This window comes from Micropterus salmoides, unplaced genomic scaffold, assembly GCF_014851395.1.
Source record: "Micropterus salmoides isolate LMB-PRFRI ecotype aquatic unplaced genomic scaffold, ASM1485139v1 Ms_hic_scaffold_21, whole genome shotgun sequence".
Lineage (NCBI taxonomy): Eukaryota > Metazoa > Chordata > Actinopteri > Centrarchiformes > Centrarchidae > Micropterus > Micropterus salmoides.
The window spans coordinates 26,487,572-26,507,451 of NW_024041262.1; the positions used below are offsets into that span (position 1 = coordinate 26,487,572).

The 19,880-nt window shown below is 40.2% G+C and overlaps 1 protein-coding gene across 2 annotated transcripts in view; it reads left to right on the forward strand.

Annotated features, from left to right (window-relative positions):
- The first annotated feature begins 3,197 nt into the window (after nucleotides 1-3,197).
- The window catches only part of LOC119916268 (syntaxin-binding protein 4-like), a 73,048-nt gene continuing 56,365 nt past the window's right edge, over nucleotides 3,198-19,880 (forward strand). The window contains exons 1-5 of one of the 2 annotated variants that reach the window (XM_038736229.1): nucleotides 3,198-4,391; nucleotides 14,768-14,841; nucleotides 15,046-15,141; nucleotides 15,305-15,374; nucleotides 17,303-17,377. In XM_038736229.1, coding sequence (XP_038592157.1) covers nucleotides 4,336-4,391; nucleotides 14,768-14,841; nucleotides 15,046-15,141; nucleotides 15,305-15,374; nucleotides 17,303-17,377 — 371 coding nt within the window. In that variant the 5' untranslated portion in view covers nucleotides 3,198-4,335. The remainder of the gene's footprint in view (nucleotides 4,392-14,767; nucleotides 14,842-15,045; nucleotides 15,142-15,304; nucleotides 15,375-17,302; nucleotides 17,378-19,880) is intronic. The other variant, XM_038736230.1, reaches the window with a different exon arrangement.

Sequence of the window (19,880 nt, forward strand, 5' to 3'; positions counted from 1 at the left end):
TCACCCGACTAATTTTGCCACTACAGGTCACGGACTAACAAAACACGTAAATATGGGTCATAATAATCTGCTGCATCACTGACCTATATGGCTGTTTCTCTGGTGTGGACAGGCTGTGAGGATTATGTTGCAATGAACATACTTCTGATCAGTGTTCTGCGTGATGCTGCTTGGTAGCTCTTCTGTAGGTGTAAATGAAATAACAGCTGTAGCAGGGCTGCCAACTTTTCAATTTAGTTTGGAGTGAGATTTGGTTTTAGAGGTTGGTTCATTTTAGACCTTCTGTGTCATATCCCACTGCAGGGATCGAGGGTCATCACTCTTTAATCCTGCATGCCACAGCCACATGTACGTGTATATGAAAAGCCAAGTCAATAATCATGGTCAGATCAGTGTGATCAGGATACGTGCAAAGCTCCAGACATGATAGCCTTAATTTTGACCAACTTTACCATGTATTGGGGAGTCTTCCCCCCAGAATCTGTGTGACAAAACTAGAGACTGTGTTTCTTTTAATTCTAGCGAATGTATGGAATATTATAGTCTAGTTCATAATAAGAAAGAGCGTAGGTTTTCTTTTGAGAGTGGGGTTTGTCGTGGAGATTGTATCTTGCTGGTGAGGGATTAATCAAACAGTTAAGTAACAACCAACCATTTTCTTTGAAGAATTTATAAATAAAAGAGAATAAACAGAGAAGTACTAAAACACATATACAGCTGGTCCAGAGACCTGCTGCCTATAGCTTCGGGCGTCTGGCCCCGAGCAAAGGGATGCATCATCATTTATACAGTCTAGATTTCTATGTTTTAGGGAACAGAGAGGAACAACAAGAGAGGAAAACACCAAAACAATCTCACAGCTCTGACCTAAACCCTAGTAAATGTGGACGGACTAACATAAGGAGTATAGGAGAGGAAAGGTTAAGGATTTAACACTTTGTCTCCAGCTTTATGGTTAAATTTTCTGCACCAATTTATGAATAAATAAAAATAAATGTTTTTGGCTATGTCAACAGAAACACAAAACTCAGGCAGCAGGGGACAATATAAAATATAAATATACCAGAATATATTTCAGTAGGTGTGTGGCTTTCAAGCATTCTGTATTTCTTTTAATTTCATGAGTTAGGCTTCTCTCCCCTTTGTGTCTTTGTTTGGGGAAGTTCCTCTTTAAACCTTTTCACCTCAAGGATAAATTAATTCATTTTAAGTCAGTTAGAAACTCCTGGACTGAATGTTCAAAACTTTCTGCATATCCATCCCACATAACCTGACATCCCCAGAAAGAGTTTTATGAGAATAACGTCATCATTTAATCACAATTTATAATATTTTTCTAAATCTCCCCGCCCTATAATCTGCTGTTCATTACTTGCTCTGCTGATATGATAGAATCCCAGAAAAACAGACACAGAACCTGTTTAGTGTTTAGTTAACTGTATAGATGAGACCTGTGCAAAATGAAACTAACTGAAAACACTTCAGCACAAATCCTCACGTTAACTTCAGCAGCTCTGTGCAGCTCACATTCCCAACAGAGCAAGGCTGTGTTGTTCATGAGCTACTTGATCCTACTACTGAAGGGCTTGATTAATAATTACCAAGTTTATAAGCTTAATCATTGATCTGATGTGAATTTAAGTTTAAAAGGGGCTATATGTAGTTTTTCAATGAAATTACTTATTTATAAATCACTTTTTTACTTCCTTTTTGTCAATGGGCTGCAGCCTCATGTAGAAAAGCACTTTATTTGTTTAAAGTGTTTGCAAACCACAGTATTGCACTGTTGTGTATATAGCAGTACATTTAAATTAAAAGTGCGCAAGAGAGGTAGAGTGTTTGGGGGTGCAGCAACCCGGTCAAGATGTAGAAGGATGGTGCATTGCTTAAAATGTTTTGGAACCACTGCCTTGAATGAGACATTTCCATCAACATCACTAGCACTAACAGAACTCATTGAAGAAATCACAAACTCCACAGAAAAAAAGAAATATGCAGTTGGGGTATTCAATGATCTAAAAAAAGCATTTGACACAATAAATCATGAAATATTAATCAGTAAACTGGAACGAAACGGGATCAGGGGGGTAGTTCTAAACTTGGTAAGCAGTTATCTGAGAGACAGACAACAATTTGTGAAGATGGGAGATTATTCGTCTGAATGTCTGGGCATGGCTTGTGGTGTCCCCCAGGCGTCAGTGTTGGGACCAAAGTTATTTTTATTATATATCAATGATATTTGTAAAGTATCTGTACTGTAGTATTGAATTTTTTATTATTTGCAGATGATACAAACATATTTGGTTCAGGCGACAGCTTACAGCAACTCTTCGAATCAATCACTTCAGAATTCAAGAAAATAAAAGAACGGTTTGACATAAACAGGGTATCAATAAATTTGAGTAAAACTACATTCATGGTATTTGGAAACTGTAAGTCAAACAATCAAGTACATATACAGTAGGAGTGATCATAGATGACAAGATTTGCTGGAAGCCTCATAAAACACATCAAAACCAAACCGTCCAGAAGTATTACAGTCCTAGCAAGAGCTAAGCACATTCAGGATCTTAAATCACTTCACATCCTGTACTGTTCACTATTGTTACCTTATTTGAATTACTGTTTAGAGGTCTAGGGAAGCACTTATCAACATTCACTACAGCCACTAGTCATAATGCAAAAAAGAGCCATGAGAATCATTCACAACGTCGGATTTCGGGATCATAAAAATTTATTATTTCTACAGTCTAAATTACTAAAATACCATGATCTAATTTAATATCAAATTGTAGTATTCACGTTCAAAGCAAGAAATAACCTACTGCCTGGGAATATACAAAAGACGTTCTCTGAGAGAGAGAGAGAGAGAGAGAGAGAGAGAGAAGGTACGATTTAAGGGGAAGGGGAAATTTTAAGACTAATAGATTTAGAACAACAAGGAAAAGATTATGTTTATCAATTTGCGGAGTTAAATTGTAGAACAAACTCAATGAGAACCTAAAGCAATGCCCAAACATATTCCTATATATATATATATATATATTTTTTTTTTTATTGTTATTCTTTATATACTTTCTCTTACAAGTTCAAAATAAAGATTTCAAGTCAAAATAATCACAATGTTTTACTCCTTAAATCTTTATTGCAAAAAGAAGAATTAAGTTTACATGGGACATAAGAAGTATTCAGAACAGCATACAAATATATAAAGGAGACATGAATAATAACTTTACCAGGGGTAGTCATTATTATATAAAGATATTAAAAACAGGACCATATGTTGAGAGTTTTCACAGATTTAAATTGAGGACAAATCGCCACCACACAAAAAAACACGAACCTCTCCCGGTGCCTCCCTGTGCTAAATGTAACCACCCCTACATGTAGATTCACCTGCCCAAGCTGCCCAGTACCTTCAAAACAAAAACCCAAATAAGTACTCAAATGAACTAAAATAATAATATTAAAGTTATAATCAAGCTAATTCTTTAAGTCAAAACAGCTACAAAATAAAATAATATTTAATTAATAAATGAAATCACAATTAAAGGAGTAGCTCAAACACATTTATTATAAAGTACTTATTTCGGTCGAGGAGCAAGTGAATGCACAGCGAGTCATTTGTTGCAGTTTGAAACCCTCACCACTAGATGCCACTAAAACATACACACTGAACCTTTACAAGAAAGATATTCGCACTGGGGCTAATCATACTCACTGCTGGTGTAATGAGTAGCCAAATTTGTATTTAGTGTTTGATTATTTTAGTATATTTTGATGCTAATACGTTGGTACTTCCAGTATTTGATAATGAGTACTTCCACAACAGCTGATACGTCCCGGTCGGGCCTGATTCTGACAGATCGTGAATACTAAAGCTGACGCAGCTCTCACTTTCTCCTCTTCGTCTTTCCTTCTCATCTGTCTTTGTAATCTCAAACATTTTCTTTGTATGTGCTTATGGTGTGTGTGTGCGTGTGTGTGTGTGTGTGTGTGTGTGTGTGTGTGTTTTTGCATGTGTTTATGTTGTGTGTGTGCGTGTTTGTGTGTACTTATGTTGTGTGTGTGCATGTGCGTGTGACGGACGGGTATCAGCATGGATTAGTGAGTAAAGGTAAGCGCGTGTCTCTCCCTGTCGAGGCGGATTTCCATCACTCTCCTCTTCGCTCCGGTCGCACACACACCGACCCGGTCTGAACCGTCTCCTCCTCCCCCCCTCCGACCCTCCCGCTGCCGTCTCGTGGCGGCGTAGCACTCCGCACGCCTGTTTGTGTGTGTGAGAGTGTGTGTGTGTGTGTGCGGTTGTTTTTTTTGGTCTCAGACCGTCTTGCGATGCCATTTCTCCCCCAGGACGCGGAGCGATTCGATGGGCTGTCTCTTCTCTACTGGTAAGCTAATTCCCCCGCTGCTCCTCCCCTCCTTCTCTCCGTCTGTTTTTCTGTCTCGTGCTGCTGCAGGAGCTCCTGCAGGAGGTGAAATAGGTTTACAGCCTGTTTACCGGCAGATGCTCTCTGACTTTAAGTCCATGCATGTGCGCAGTTCTGGGTCATGCGTGTCAGAGCTGTTTTAAAGGCACCGACAGTTTTATTAACAGAACATTCAGTTCAGGTTCTGTTTCTGAGACTTTCTGCTTTTCAGAGCTCAGAGGGACATTGTGTTTGTTTTTTTACTTCACTCCATTTATCTTTTTTTTTTAAATAAATATTTTACCTTTAACTTGAGACACACAAGGCTGCTGTCAGGCAAATCTCCTGTATCTACCTCCAATATTTAAACTTTTCAGGAATTCTGAAAATGACCATGTGTCCTCTCAGGCGGTGACTTTTAGACATTTATCTAAGGAGTTTTACAGGATATTTCTCAGTGAAACTGAAACAGTTAGTCTAGTAAGATATTCCAGTCTACAGGTATGATAACTGATCAATGGCTTCTTAATCAAGCAGCCTACAAATGTCAGACATTCTCTGGTTTCAGTTAAGGATTTGCTGAGGGCTCGAGACTAACGGCGTCCAGGGTTTCCCACAGAATGATAGTGTAACTGTGGCGCAGCAACAAACAGCGTGCTAGCCTAAAAAACCCAGCTGTATTCTAACATTAACTTAGCTCTCCTTATTAGCTAGGCTCCTTACATGCTTGCTAATAACTTTTAATAGCTGGGTCTCCGACATTGACGGCGTTGTGCTGCACAGATTTGTGCAGCTGTGTTCATGAGGGAGAGAGAGAGAGAGATCAAGGGACGGATGAGAGACGAGCGAGGGGATGTGCTGCGCGAATACGCGCTGCCTGCAGCTCTGCAGTCAAATACGATTTTAAATTGGCCTAGTAAAACAAAAAAGTCATAAATCAATATGTGGCGGACCGCCACAAATGAACGTATGGGAAACACTGTCGTCCTGGGGAATACAGAAAATGTGTTTGGGACGAAGAGAAATATTCTGTAGGACGCCTCTGGGACGAAAGGGATCATGTAGACCTCTGTGTTTATTTATTCCGATCACTTAGCAAAGGATAAACTGAACCAACCGAGCGCTGACGACAACGGAGGCCGTCTTCTCACGCCGTTACTACAGTCACGCCGGACTCAAGCAGGAGGCCTGCTGCTCACCTGTTCCCGCGGTACAGATCCAGCTGTCCTCGCAATCGCGCTGTGTAGGCTAACGTTAAGCGCCACACATCAATCTTCTCACGCAGTGAAAAACAAACCTATATTGTGAGAATGTCGACTAGCGTCGAGAATCATCTCCATCCAGCTGATGCAACTCTGCATACAGCGTGATCGTAAAGTGACTCAGATATAAGTACAGAAATACTCCTGCATTTATAAATGTACTTGAGTAAAAGATAGTATTGTACTTAAAGTACCAAACATAAAAGTACTTATAATGGATTACTGTATTATAATAATTGATGACTTGATGTGTAAAAGTGGCGATACTACTTTTAGGGATCTTAATTGAATAATCTGAATCTGCAAAGTAGATAAATGCAGTAGATTTTGCCTCCAAAATGTTTTATAGAACAAAGTACAATAACAAGGGAATATCCAAGTGAAGTACATGTATCTCAAAATTAATGCCTCCAATAGAGAGACTGCGAAGAGGCTTTAGCTGTAAAATAACTCCTCAATCAGCTCACCGACGATTGATCTTTTCTCATCCGATCAGTCAGCGATCCTGTTTGAATTGAAGCTGGAGCAACATCCTGCGACTGCTGATAATCTGTCAGCATATGAATCAATCCGCATCACTCATCTCTGTGAAAACAGCCACCGCGCTTCACCGCTGGGACTCTGGGCTTTTCATTTTCCTCTCTGGTTTTTCCATTTGACACATGAACGTACGAGGAGGGCCGCAAACAGACGGGAGGAGATTAAATATGTAAAGAGCAGACAGCACCAGGGGACACTTCTTCACCATTTGTTACCAAAAACTGCTGCCATCATGTGGGAAAACCTCATAACACAAAACACGCGTTATTTTCATGCTGGGTTTGGACGTTTACCGTTTTGGTCTGATGGAACTCCTTTAAAAAACAGATAACATGAAAGTTAAGCTAAAAAACACCTTTGAAATGTTTTCTCATGTCCCCATCGCGGGTCTCAAGAAGGTTGAGAACTTTTGACACAAAGTCTCGCTATTAAAAGACAATTATTCAGTGAAGACCGTGATTAAAACCTCATATACTTCTCTGCTGATTTATTCCCTCAGTAAACACTTTCCTGATGAGTTTCTGGTCTCAGTCGCTAGTTTCAAGTCTTCTTCAACACAGCATGATGTTCATTTAGTAAATTATGGTCCCATTTAGAGGAACATAGACCAGGAAGCAGGGGAGGCTTTAGGGCGGGGCTACAAGCTGATTGACAAGTTGTCAATCAGGATAGAGGTGACTTGTATCCGCTGCTCTGTGTAGAGTTTTCATTATTTATTATGGCTGTCTGCAGGAGAGAGAGCACCTCATGTTTGAGTCTGATAGTATGTTTTGTTTTAACAGTAAATAGTTTTGTTAACCTTTTTATAACTGTGATTACATTTTAGTTTAGTTTATATCCTGGATATATATATATATATATATAAATAATAAAAGTATATAAAAGTCTTTGGTTTTGTTGCAACATGATAAATAACTTTGGATGAAAAATTAAAAATTGTCTTCGGGCTGTAAGTGTCAAATCGACTGGTCCGATGGGGCCAGTTGAAAATAAAGAGCTGAGCTCTGTGGTACCTTGTATTTTTAATAATAAGCAAAAAACTTAAAATAACCAGAGGTTCAATTATACAGTTCACTTTACAGAAACGCCTCAGTTTCAGTCATTAACAAATTATTTATTTTGTCACCTCTCTGTAAGGTTGAAACCACTGAGCTCTTTTGACTACCTCTATTTTTCAGCTGGGCTAAAATCACTCATCTTGTTTTCTTGCTGGTGTACCCTATTATCAATAACTCAAAATCTCAATCCTCAATCTTCACATCTGTTGGATAACTATAGTAAAGAATACCTGTTTCAACATTGTCACTTCTCACGTCAACTTAATAATCGTTCGCTTTTCACTGTATGAGCAGTCGCCAAAATCACAATAACCAGGACACCATAACACACCATATAAACCGTGTGAATACTCAGTTCTGCAGAAACCAGGGATGCGTTTCCAAACAGGATGAGGAAGGTAATTGTCCATTCAAAGTCCAAAATAAAAAAATTTGAGTCTGGAAGTGTGAGGTTGCACAAGTGGTGCTGGAGTGTTAAGGTGGTGCTTAGTGCATTTTATGCTGGTTGTCCGACCGCCATGGCAGGACAGGGGTCTTCAATCCAGGGATCTCATCTGGGTTGGTTCGCCATCAACTTTAACTCAGCTCAAAAGAAAAAAAACTTGGCCTGCAGTCATCCACACAGCCAGAATAGTTACTATTCTGTTAGTTATAGTTAATTTTACTCAACAGCCTCTTCAAATGTGTTCCTCAAGTGAGTGTTCGTTCCTTTAATGTTCACCAAATGCAACTGGAGCAATCAACATTTTTTAAATGTACCTTTTACGTCAAATTAATTACTGAGTAAAATAAACCCAAGTTTCTATTTTAACTTCACACTGCTTACATGTTTTTATATGTAAAAGAACAACGTTGCAGAAATTAAAACGCAGTGCAAATGCAACAGGTTCACCATGAACAATGAAATAAAAATGTCTGACAAAACATAACTTAAGTTCGCATCAAACACGGCACAATGAAACACTATCCTTGACATTTCTACACTCTCTCAGTTGAGTTGTCAAACAGATTAACTTTAGTTGAGGCTGATTGCGCTCACTGCTAATTCTGTTAGCTCTAGGCCCACGCACTTGAACCTGCTAGCTTAGCACTAGCTTAGCCTAGCATCTCATGACGCAGCATTTAATTTTTATTTTTTTTTACCGCGACTCACCGATTCAGGGATTTCTGTCTGTCATCCTGCAGGTTTCGGTGAACAGGGCCTCACACATGCACTCACCTGCAGTCTGAAAACTAAACTCTGTCAACTTATTTCACAACTTATTGAAGTTACACTTTTATCTGAGCTCCGTTTGTAGCGTTCAGCAGCGGTGGCGCGTGCAGTCCAGCCTGCTTCGGTAAACACGCGCTCTGATTGGCTAACGCACTTCCTTGTTGTTAACCCTTTGTGACCTGGGGCCGGTTGCACAAAAAGCCTTAAGTTTATTTCTTAAGTACTTAAGTAAGTCTTAATTTACTTAACCTGTTGAAAACAGGCCCCTTTTTCCAGAAAATACGCCTAAAATTACAAACCCAAAATTATTCCGTAATATCTCCTCAACCATCTGGCCTAGATGCATAATTCTGGTCTCCTTTGAAAAGTCAGAAGCTAAGGAATATGGATCCATTGTGTATTAATATATTTATTTTACTTTTACAGACTACATGGAGATGCAATAAAGAAAAAATCTGAAATTTTTAGCATCGCCTGGTATAAAAAGCTATATTTTAATGCAATAAACCATCCTGAGGAAGCTTTTAATACAACTGAATATCTTCTAATACACCTAGAATGCAATTGTAACTATAAATCTGATGGAAATAAACTAAAATATGGTGCTCCGACATAGACTATGCATATTAGCAAGTTATGGCATAAGAGAGAAAAGTGTTAATAGCCAATTGTAACTTACATGGTGATCGATGTCCTTTATCCGTCATGGTCAGTGATTTGTTTTTTGTTTTTTATTGTAGAAAATTCAACACTTTATGGCATATTTCAACAATCCAGAACATAAAATGGTGTTGAAACAGTATTAAATTATAGCCAAAAGAAAACAAACCAAAAGAAATTGTGGCTGTCTTATTCAGGTATCATAATGTGCGTCTGTATTTCAAGGATTTTGTTAAATGTGGTCAAAGTGTCAGAAACTGGTCAGCGTTGAGTCACGCTGGTCTGGACGGCTCTTTGGCGGTGTTTCTGTATGCTCCTCCTGGCCGGCAGCCTGAGTGTGATGTTAATTGCTAGCGGCAGGTAGTGCAGATTATCAGGTCTTAAGTGATCAGTTTAATTGCTTCCTTGTGTCCCAGCAGTTGGCTTCGGTGCATGTTGTGGTCTGTTTGTGGGGCTCAGAGCTGCTGCTGCTGCTGTTGCTGCTGCTGTCGGGTTATTCACGTGAAAACCAACATTTGTTTTGCTTACGGTAGTAAGGGAAGGGAGGAACCCAAGAGGCACCTTGTTGAATTGAATTCATCGAAAAACCAGTAGCCCTAATTGACACCCCTATGGAATATAGACCAGTTCCTCCCATCCAAGGGACCAAAAGAAACCCTGTGTAATCCAACACATTCTCATCCCAACTCGTCACATGGCTCCGTGGTGAAGTTAGCAACAATAAATAAGCGTGTGGTTAGGCTTGGGCAATAAAACTATTTGGTTAGGATTAGAAAAAAATGGTTTGGCTAAAACTAACAACGGTGTACGTCACTTAGGTGATGTAAGTCAAGTAAAAGTAGTGACTGGCGGAACTTACCCAGCCTACGTAACTTAAATAAAAACATTCAGTGCTTTTTGTTTCACACGGGATACAAACAATGGTCTCCGCGGTAAAAGTCCGGTTTCTGGCCCACCGTCTGTCCCAACCACTTTCTTACTCAGACTTTTCTATTAAATATGCTGCACCTACCATTAGTGTTGAAATACAAAGCTACAGGGCTACACCCCCGGTGCGTTACAAACCAACGCCAAGGGGTCTTGACCATTGTGGCCACAAGTGACGTCTTGGGAGTGAGAACGGGTTGTCTAATCAGGTGTGCTTGGGTCTCTTTGTATTGCTGCAGTATGTTGTATTTTATAAACTGATCATATTTTTATGTAAAACTTAAATCTGAAAAGTTGTCTGATAAATACAGTGGAGTAAAAAAGTACAATATTTCCTGTGTGGCATGTAAATATAAAAGGGCATGAAAAGAAAATACTCAATTACCACAACGCAGTACTGCACTTCAGTAAATATACCATAGTTTAGTCTGTCGGTTTGGATCTCCTTTGTTGTGTTGGCTGTATATTGACCCATTTTCCAAAATCTGGACCACTGAGGACCAACTGTATAAATACTGTAACGTGGATGTTTATGCACCACGTGGCTCCATTGACAGCACTTTGGTAAAGAATGAAAACCATGTGACATTGATTTGTGGTCAGGCCAACAGAGATGTGGCTGCGTGTAAACAAAACCAATCTTGTGACACTCTATATGTGTTTGGATGACTCTTTGTACAAAATAGTTCCTTTCAAGCTGACGCCTGCCTTAACAGAGCGCACTTTCTCTGCACTCTGTGGCGTGAAGAATAAAAGAAGAGAGCGTGATGGAGTTAAATCCTTGCCTACATTTACTCCTCCTTGAAGTTAACATGAAAGTCGGTTTATTGGTTTGTCAAAGCTCCTCAAATTATAACACTGAAAAGGTGCTGTTGGATGATCCAACAAGCACTTTGTTTGAAGCATACTGATGCCCCACAGATGTAAATCTATCACTACCACCAGCAAAAACATGTTCATAGAAATGGTCTTAGAAAAGGAAAACAATGATGACATCCACCTCAGGGAGAAAATCTTGCTTCTGACTTTAGAAGCTTCAGCTTGTCGGATTTCTTTGCTTAACAGTTTAAATCCGCGGTTTGTGTCTAATCATGTGTATTCATGTGATATATGTGGTTGCAGCCTTTGTGTTAAGATCAAAATAAGCCTCTTCAGAGAGATCAGAGCGACCTCCGCTTCACCTTGGCATCTTTATTCATCCACTTCACTGTACATTATCCCTTACATAACACACTGTACGTGACCTGGTCCTGAGAGCAGCGCAGCCTCACAGAGTGCTGGAAATTAAAACAAAAGAAGAAAATGACCAAGATGACATCAGGGCAACCGTCCCAAGCTCAGCTCCATGTTTTCCGGATTTTAGTGACAGATGTGAAGGGACTGAGCTCGTCTCCTCCACATCAGAGATTCTGATACTGTACTTGTTACATTAGTCTTTTACAACATTTATCTGATGGCTGGAGAAATGCGTTGCTTTGCAGATTTAGAATACAGATTCAGCACAAAGCTACAATATGCTTCGGTTAGATATGCTCACTTTAAATTAAGGATTTATAGCAATTGGTTATATACTTTGAGGGCGCGCTCAAATAATCTGAGCAGGATTCTGTTGTGGAAATAATCCCCCAAAGACATTAAATCTGCACTGGCTCAGCAGAGAAAAGAGAGAGAAAAAGAAAACATGCAGACTTTTCCACAAGGGGGTCAGGCTGAGGGGCAAAAGTTTGATGGGCAGGCAGGAGATCAGCAGGCAAAGTTGAACAGGCAGGCCAGGTGGACACCAAGCAGGCCAGGAGGGAGTGACTCAATCGGACAGGAGTGAGAAGAGTTGGCTAGAGCTTAAAATGCAAGTTTCAAGTCAACAATACCAAAAGCATAGCACATAACCCCTTCGTTCCCGCCATTCCACATCACCTGTACACCTGTTCCCCATTAGCCTGGCAGTGTATACACCGGCCCATTCATTCTCCGCCAGATCATCTAATGTGCTTGCTACTTAGCCGTAATCTCTGCCTGATCCCTGCCTCTTTGAACCCCTAACTGGATAAGTTGGCCTCGTCTTAGTAGCCTGCTTGGTTTTGACCTCTGACTGTTTCAGGCCATGAGTAAAACTGAACTTTTACCTTTGCCTGCAGGGTCAGAGTCGTGCTTTTGGCTCTCCTAGTTATACTGAGCTGGTACAGTCTGGCCCGTAAGGTATACCACCGCAAACCCAGCAAGGTGGGGCGGGCCCCACAGTCCAAACAGGCCCCCCGCCGGGATATTTATAAAGCGCCAGTCCACGTTATCATGTGTGCTTGATGTAGCCACGGCTATTAAACTATTTCTTACTCTACCTGTGACTGTCACCAGGGATGGGAAAACATACATCAAAGTGTATTTTAAAATAAGATACCAAATAGTCTAATTTAAGTGTATCCAAATAAACTACTGTATTTTTGTATTAAAAAATACTAAAAATACTTCCCCAAGGTACCATGAAATCACTTTGGCCTGTATGATCGATCCCTTCACCAGAACACTGTCCGCCTGATTGTTCTCGTATTTAATATCTCTGTCTGGTTTAGAAATCTAACACCTAGAAACAAAAACAAGCTGGCCACGATTGTCAAAGCAGCAGGAAAGATAACAGGCCAGCAACAAAAGTCCCTGGATGACTTTTATAGTACAGCTCTACATAGGAAAGCTCTGTCCATCGTTGGTGACAGCAGACACCTCCTCCATACTGAGATTGAGCTGCTACCTTCAGGGCGACCAAACAGAGTGCCTGTGGCAAATAAAAAGAGCTACAAGCCATCTTTTACACCTATACCTCTCTGGATAGAAAGTGCATTTTACACTGTATGTGGTATTAACTGGAGTGCTGTGATGTGCGGAGATGTGGAGCATTGATTTAATAGGATGTTTGTATATGTTTTTATATATCTATATATGTTGATATAGACTAGTGCTGTTTTTATAGGTCTGATGAGACCAAAGAGGATTTTCCAGCCTTGGCTGGATGATAAAACTCTAATTCTATTCTAATCTATCACCCAGATGAAGGTTAGTTTTAAAGTAACCAATGTTTTAAACAGTTAAAAGTTTGCTAATGACTCATAATTTTATCCTTAATTATATACTTGGTGTTTGGTTATGAAGGACATACTTTGCATCATCTGAGCTACAAACAATCTGCTGTTTAATGACGTTGCAGCACGTTGTTAATGACATTAATGCACACGTGTGCAAATATTTCAAGGGTACCTTTATTTTAGTACTCATTTAGTTTTACATTATTTATACTCTTGTACTTAAACTGTTTTACACTGGAGGACTGTAAAAAATGGCATCTTAAACCTGTCTATGTCCTGTGCATATGGCAGAATTGACAATAAAGTTGACTTTCACCGTCTCGTGGCGTTATACATTACATTTATTCATTTTAGCTGACGCTTTTTATCCAAAGCGACTTACAATTGCTATACATGTCAGAGGTTGCACGCCTCTGGAGCAACGAGGGGTTAAGTGTCTTGTTCAGGGACACAATGGTGGAACCCGGGTCTCTCACACCAAAGGCAAGCATCTCATCTATGCGCCATCACCCCCATTATAAAGTTGTGTTAGACAACAACAACCCTTTCTATAATCCCAGGGCATCACATATAGATGCTTTGTCAAAACGCCTTGGCAACGCTTTTTGCCCTTTAGTATTGTTTTTGTACGTGTAGAGCTCCGCAGTCACTTTAGCAAGAACTGCAGAATAAGTTTCAAAATAAAATTACTGGTTAATGTTTCAGAATGTAGCAGTTTGGTTAGGTTTAGGCACCAGAACTACTGGCTAAGGTTTAGGAAAAGATCATGGTTTGGGTTAAAATAACTGTTACTTACGTGGCTTTAATTACGGAAGTTAAATAATGTTACTTACATAAGTTATATAACAGCACTCAAAGAAACCAATGTTGACTTTTTGTTTCACACGGGAAATGAACACCAATCTCCTGGTGAAAGTCCGTTTTTTGTCCCACCTGTCCACCTCCTTAATCTGACTTTTCTGTTATTTGTAGTAGTACTTTTAGGGCTGAACAATAGCACTAAAGGGCTTCCCTCAGTGCTGTGTGAACAATGATGCAAAAGGCTGCCATGTGCATTGGTACCAGATGCCTAAAGATGTGACAAAGCATAGCTATGGAGGGAAATCAAGTTCTCCTCAAGGCCCCCAGAAACTCTCGGGCCGGCCCTGTGAAGTCCACGACAGAAGATGCTGTCTCTACACACACACTTTGACACAGACACAGACGTAAGCATCTGAAACACATTCTGCTCTGACGGTGAGCTGAGCCTCGGCACCAGACCAGCAGACAGCAGGACCATGTTAACCACGTCTGAGGAGTCTCTGTGTCGAGGATATAATGACTGCTGTTTATTGTTGCTTTGATTGTCTGTACTGTTTGTATCGGGGCTTGCTGACATCCAGGTCACCGCACAGTTCAACCGCCGTGCCGTTGAAGAGACGACAGATTTTATTGGTCAGGATGTGGCTGGGTGGGGGGGGGTATGTGGGAGAAATGACAAAATCCAGTGATGATTTGATTATTTTGTGCAGCGAAGCACAGAGGAGAGCGAGAGAGAGAGAGAGAGAGAGAGAGAGAGTGGGGCTTTGGATGAGGCAGGATGATGGTATGTTTTTGAATCTGTGGTGTTTTTGCTTGTTGTCAGGACGATCATGGGCCCGCATGGCATCAGCCGAGCCGTACAGAGGCTGGAGTTCTGCGACTGCAAGAAGGGACTCGGTGAGCATCTTCCCCCTGACTTCTCTGACCTCTGAATCATTGTTAATATAATCTCACATGTCTCTAAACTGCAGCTCAGTGAGCACCGGACAGCTGTGTCAAAAGCATCCACAGATCATTTGTTTTGCATTTGAGTTCAGGCAGTTTGTCCAGCTTCAACAGAAGTTTCCTGACTGACCTGAGCTCGTCTGTATGCGTGTACAGGTGTGAAGATAATCGGGGGTTACCGAGAGCTGACGGGAGAAGAGTTTGGTATCTACATCAAGAGGGTGATAGGCGGTGGGTTGGCGGCTATGGACGGTAGGTAGCTTTTTTTGTATTTTTCTTTTACAAGAAAAATACAGGCAGTTATTATTATTATTATTATTATTATTATTATATTATTATTATTATTATTATTATTATTATTATTATTATTATCCTCGCTCACCAGCCTCTGTCTGATTGTCACTCTGTGTTCCAGGTCGGCTTAAGTCAGGTGACCTGATTTTGGATGTCAATAACATCAGTCTGATAGGGGTGACCAATGAGAGGTGAGTTTGACGTGTGCTGTCTGCACTACATTAATGAGTGTGTTTGTGTGTGTGTTTGCACAGGTATTTTAAGGTAAGGGGTAATTAAAATGCTTAGCCATGCCAGCAGCAGGGCTCTAGGGATCGCAGGGTCAGACTCAAATATCTCAACAACTATGAGATAATTGATTGATGCCATGAAATTTGGTTCAGACATTCATGATCCAGAGAGGATGAATTTTAACTTTTCTTTTAGAAACACTAGACAGTCAAAGTTTTCACTTACTTGATAAGTATTTTCTCTGCGTGGCATTTGTGGTTCTAAGTGGTGATCCTCTGACTTTTCATCTAGCGCCACCATCAGATCAACATGTTAATGTGTCCAACATTTTGGCTTCAGACCAAATACCTGCACAACTAATTCCATCCCATCATCGTAAGCAATACGCAGTGTTTAGCTATAATTAACACATGTTCTGAGATGCTAACTTCAAGGATTAGCCATTTAATATGATTTAGTAATGCTTACATTACGGTATACATTTAGTTACCATATTTATTATATTTTCATATGTAGTTTACCACTAAGCCTAATATTTATTCCAGTTACAGCTTCATTTTTGCGAGTTGTTTTTATTCATTATATCCTTGTGCAAGAAGCACAGTATTGGTCTCTAATTTACTAATGTTAAGCACTAACTTGTCAATAATCATAATAACCATTCATGCAGAATGCAGAATTACTGTCTTTACTCGCACATCGTAAATCATTTTTCCAGTTCACACACTGCATCATTCACCCTTAATCCCTTGTGCTGTTGTTGTTGTTGTTGTTGTTGTTGTTTTATTGCTGCTGACTTCCCTCACTGCTACAGTTAATGTTATACATACTGCCACCTGCTTTACTGGAGGGGGAAAAGCACACATTTCAATTTCACACAGTTTCACACAGGTTTTTATTTGTCGAAAGGTTAAAACGGGAGAATCCCGGGATAGAACAGGAGGGTTGACAGGTATAGCCTGGGTATTGACACCAAAGGACCTAAAGCTGCACATATGGTCTCCAGATTCAGCTCTGTTATGGGGACAGACGTGGTTTGAGATGTGATAAGAATCAGGACCACTCAAGTCAGCGTTGGGGTGCATAATTTATCATGAGTCTGGTGACCAGTTGTGTTGCATGGCTCGGTCGCACCAGCATTTTAAAAGGGAAATCAATTCATTTCGATGGAATTGCCACAATCAGTTAATCAGCTTTTATCAGGACAAATACGTCTTTGTAAATCATTTGTGTCTGGCTCAACTTTGACACGTTTTTTGACCAATAGCAAACTTTAAGTGAACAGAGAGCTGCAGAGTCCAAAATCGAAGAAGTGACCATAGCTTATTAAACCTGGCAGGTTTACTGAAGCTCCTCCTGTCATAGTATAAACTGCTCCTTAACAGAGACCTGGTTTACAGACTTGAAGACATCGTACTAATATAGCTTTTTAACTGTGTGAACTGACAGCTTGTCCCTCTTTTGTAACTTCTTTATTAAATGAAATGAAGAACAATCCTAAGAACAAAATGTCAGGGGGAGTAAACGGCTCAGCGTAGACAGAATATAAAGAGATATTTTGACTGACTGACACAGCATGTTCCCAGCTTGCTAGCGTGTTAGCTTTGGTAGTTCACCAAGCCCTCCGAGTGGTCAGTACGTCACTCATCAAACAACAGTGAGCCCTCGTGCCCTTCGTGCATTTATGTTTCTACAGTAATTGTGATTGAGCTTTAATCTGTATGTATGTACGAAAAAGTATTATTGTCTTTACACTTCTTAAAGCACTTTGTAACTTGTTTTTTGAAAAGTGCTCAACAAATAAAGATTATTATTATTATTATTATTATTATTATGAAAGGTTACACACCAGCTGATGACGTTACCTCTCTGTCCCGTTTCCTAATAGGGCGGTGGAGATCTTGAGGACAGCCTCACTCTCTAATCACATGTCCCTGCTGATCGCCAGAGATGATGAATCCAGGTAGGAATTTTAAAATAAACATCACCTTTTTCCTTACATTACTTTTTTTCTTTTAATCTTTTTATTTTCTTAAGTTAAATGATTAAACAACATTTTGGGGTGTAAAATCTGTCCATTTTGGTTCAACATGTCCGATCACATCCTGTTGGTTGCTGCTGAGTTTAACTGAGGACACATCTCGGTGTCTAGGGATCATGATCATGCGTGATTTTGATTCATCTTAAATTAGTCCAATTACAGTAAGAACATTAAGGTGCTTAAGTTCTAGTCGTACTCGGTGAGTCCTGCTGGCTCTGGTCCATAGTGGAATTACACTGCAGCTTCCAAACTCAGATACTGTTACTTGACAATGAATGTATTTGTCTCCTCTGCCCACACACAGTATGTGGTGTTGGATTATTGAGGTATCGATGGATTTTAGACCAGTGAAGACCAACCCGTACGTCGATGGTCCTTTTATTCTATTTCTATTTTTGTTAGTTTTTGGCGAGACAGTGGAAGCAACATCATTATTTATTTGAAAAACCTGTGTCCATTCATTTTTATTGGCATTCATTCATTAAATCCCATTATGTGATTTGGCACACCAACTTTTCCAACTCAACCAGGCACAAACTTCTGCGTAGGGGTGGAAATGTCAAGTAAGAAGTTAACATTTTGATACAGTTGTTGTATCTGCTGTTAACTTTGGGTCTATAAATCTTGAAGAATTGAATTGAAAGATCGCGAGTGCTTTTTCTTTTAGTGGTGAGTCGCAAACTTCCTCCAAGTAGAAGACGAGAGAGGAGTCTGCTTGAACAAGAAGCTAAACTACACCAAAGACTCTAAAGAAGAAAGCTGCACATAACTGTCCATACTGACTACATCTGATATGAGCAGCCGGAGGCTCCGTGAAGAAAATCAGCTGAGGAATTGATGTGATGCAACGCAGAGATTGATCGGTGACAAGTGATGCGAATTGCAAATAAAAATGTAAAGAGTGGTGTTAAAGATGATGAAACAAAGGGATGGTGATAAATCTTGTAACAATGTCGATCGTCCCTGAGACCACAGCCAATGCTGAGGCTTACAAGCATCGTGCGGCACAAGCAAGGAAAAAAAGAGGGTCTTTTCCTTTTGGCATGTTGCTTGCATGTATCATACAAATAATAATTATTTTTGATTACAAAAAGGATACAATACTCGTTTGACAGGAGAAGTTTTGGTACTTTTGGTACTTTGCCAGTTTGACACAACTTGCATATAATGTGTGTCTTATCCAGGTAATTATTCCCTTCTACTTCATAAAAGCAAACATGCTTCCATGCTCATCAATTCAGAATCGTCCGTGTCGCAATGCATTTAAGAAGGGACAATTCCCTAAAATCGCTGTTTATTATCTTTTGTGATGTTAATATACCTGATAAACGTCATGCAGACAGAAACAACCCAGACAACAGCTGATGTTTTAGAGTCCAGAGGAGAGGCAGGTCTTATTACCTCAAGCTTGGACTTGCCTGTTGAAATGAACCATGTCTGTGTTTGGATCTGTCCTTGGTATAAACTCTGTGCGGCTGACGGGCAGCTCCCTGCGGTTCACCAGCAGGAGGTAAGCTGACTTGGCACTCTGCTGTCCCCTGTGCTTTTCCACGTCAGCCTGCCACATCGAGACAAACACGCAGTGACACAATAGGGTCGCTCTGCTGTCTGACAGCAGGGAAAGAGCTCTGGCCGATCCGAGATGCAAAGCAACACATATCAGCAGAAACAGCAGCAAGCAGACTCAGTTTCCAGGTTGTACATTTTGCAGGACGCTCGGCAGACTGCAGCCGGTTTTTAACCAATGTGACCAATCCCACTTGTGCTTCCAAACATCCACATTTACACCAGAATTTCTTTCTTCCCTCTAAAAGATTTACGTGCATGTTCTCCGATTCCCCGACTCATGATTTACGTCCAATAACAGCGTTTAGTGTCAGTGCAGGAAGCAGTCAATCCTTTATTAACCAACATCAACAGTCCCCGTGTGTTCAGTTCCTCCTCATGTTCTTCTGATCAGTTTTTATGTCCTGACACTTTTCTTATAAAAAAAACATCACATGAAGGTAGTCCGTAACCAGTGTTTAAAGGGGTTTGATTAACACCTAGTACGCCATGAAAACCTTTAAGTCTCAGAAATAAGTTCATCAGATACGAAACAATCTGTCAGTTAATCGAAAAATAGTCAGGAAATTTTTTGATAGTTACTTAAATCCAATCTGCCCTGAAAAAATAAATAATACTGAAAAAATTGTAAACACATATGCAGGAAGTCAGCTAGCCTGGCTCTGTCCAAAGGAACCATAATCCACCTCCCTGCACCTCTAAATCTCCCTGATCATTATTTCTTAGACCTTGTAGGTTTAATCCTTTCAAAAAGTGTAAAAACAGTAATTCCTCGTTTTACAGGATGCTGCATGTCAGACTATTTCTTAGGTCTGAGCAGCAGACAGGCTCCAAGAAATAGTAAGGAACAAAACTCTAA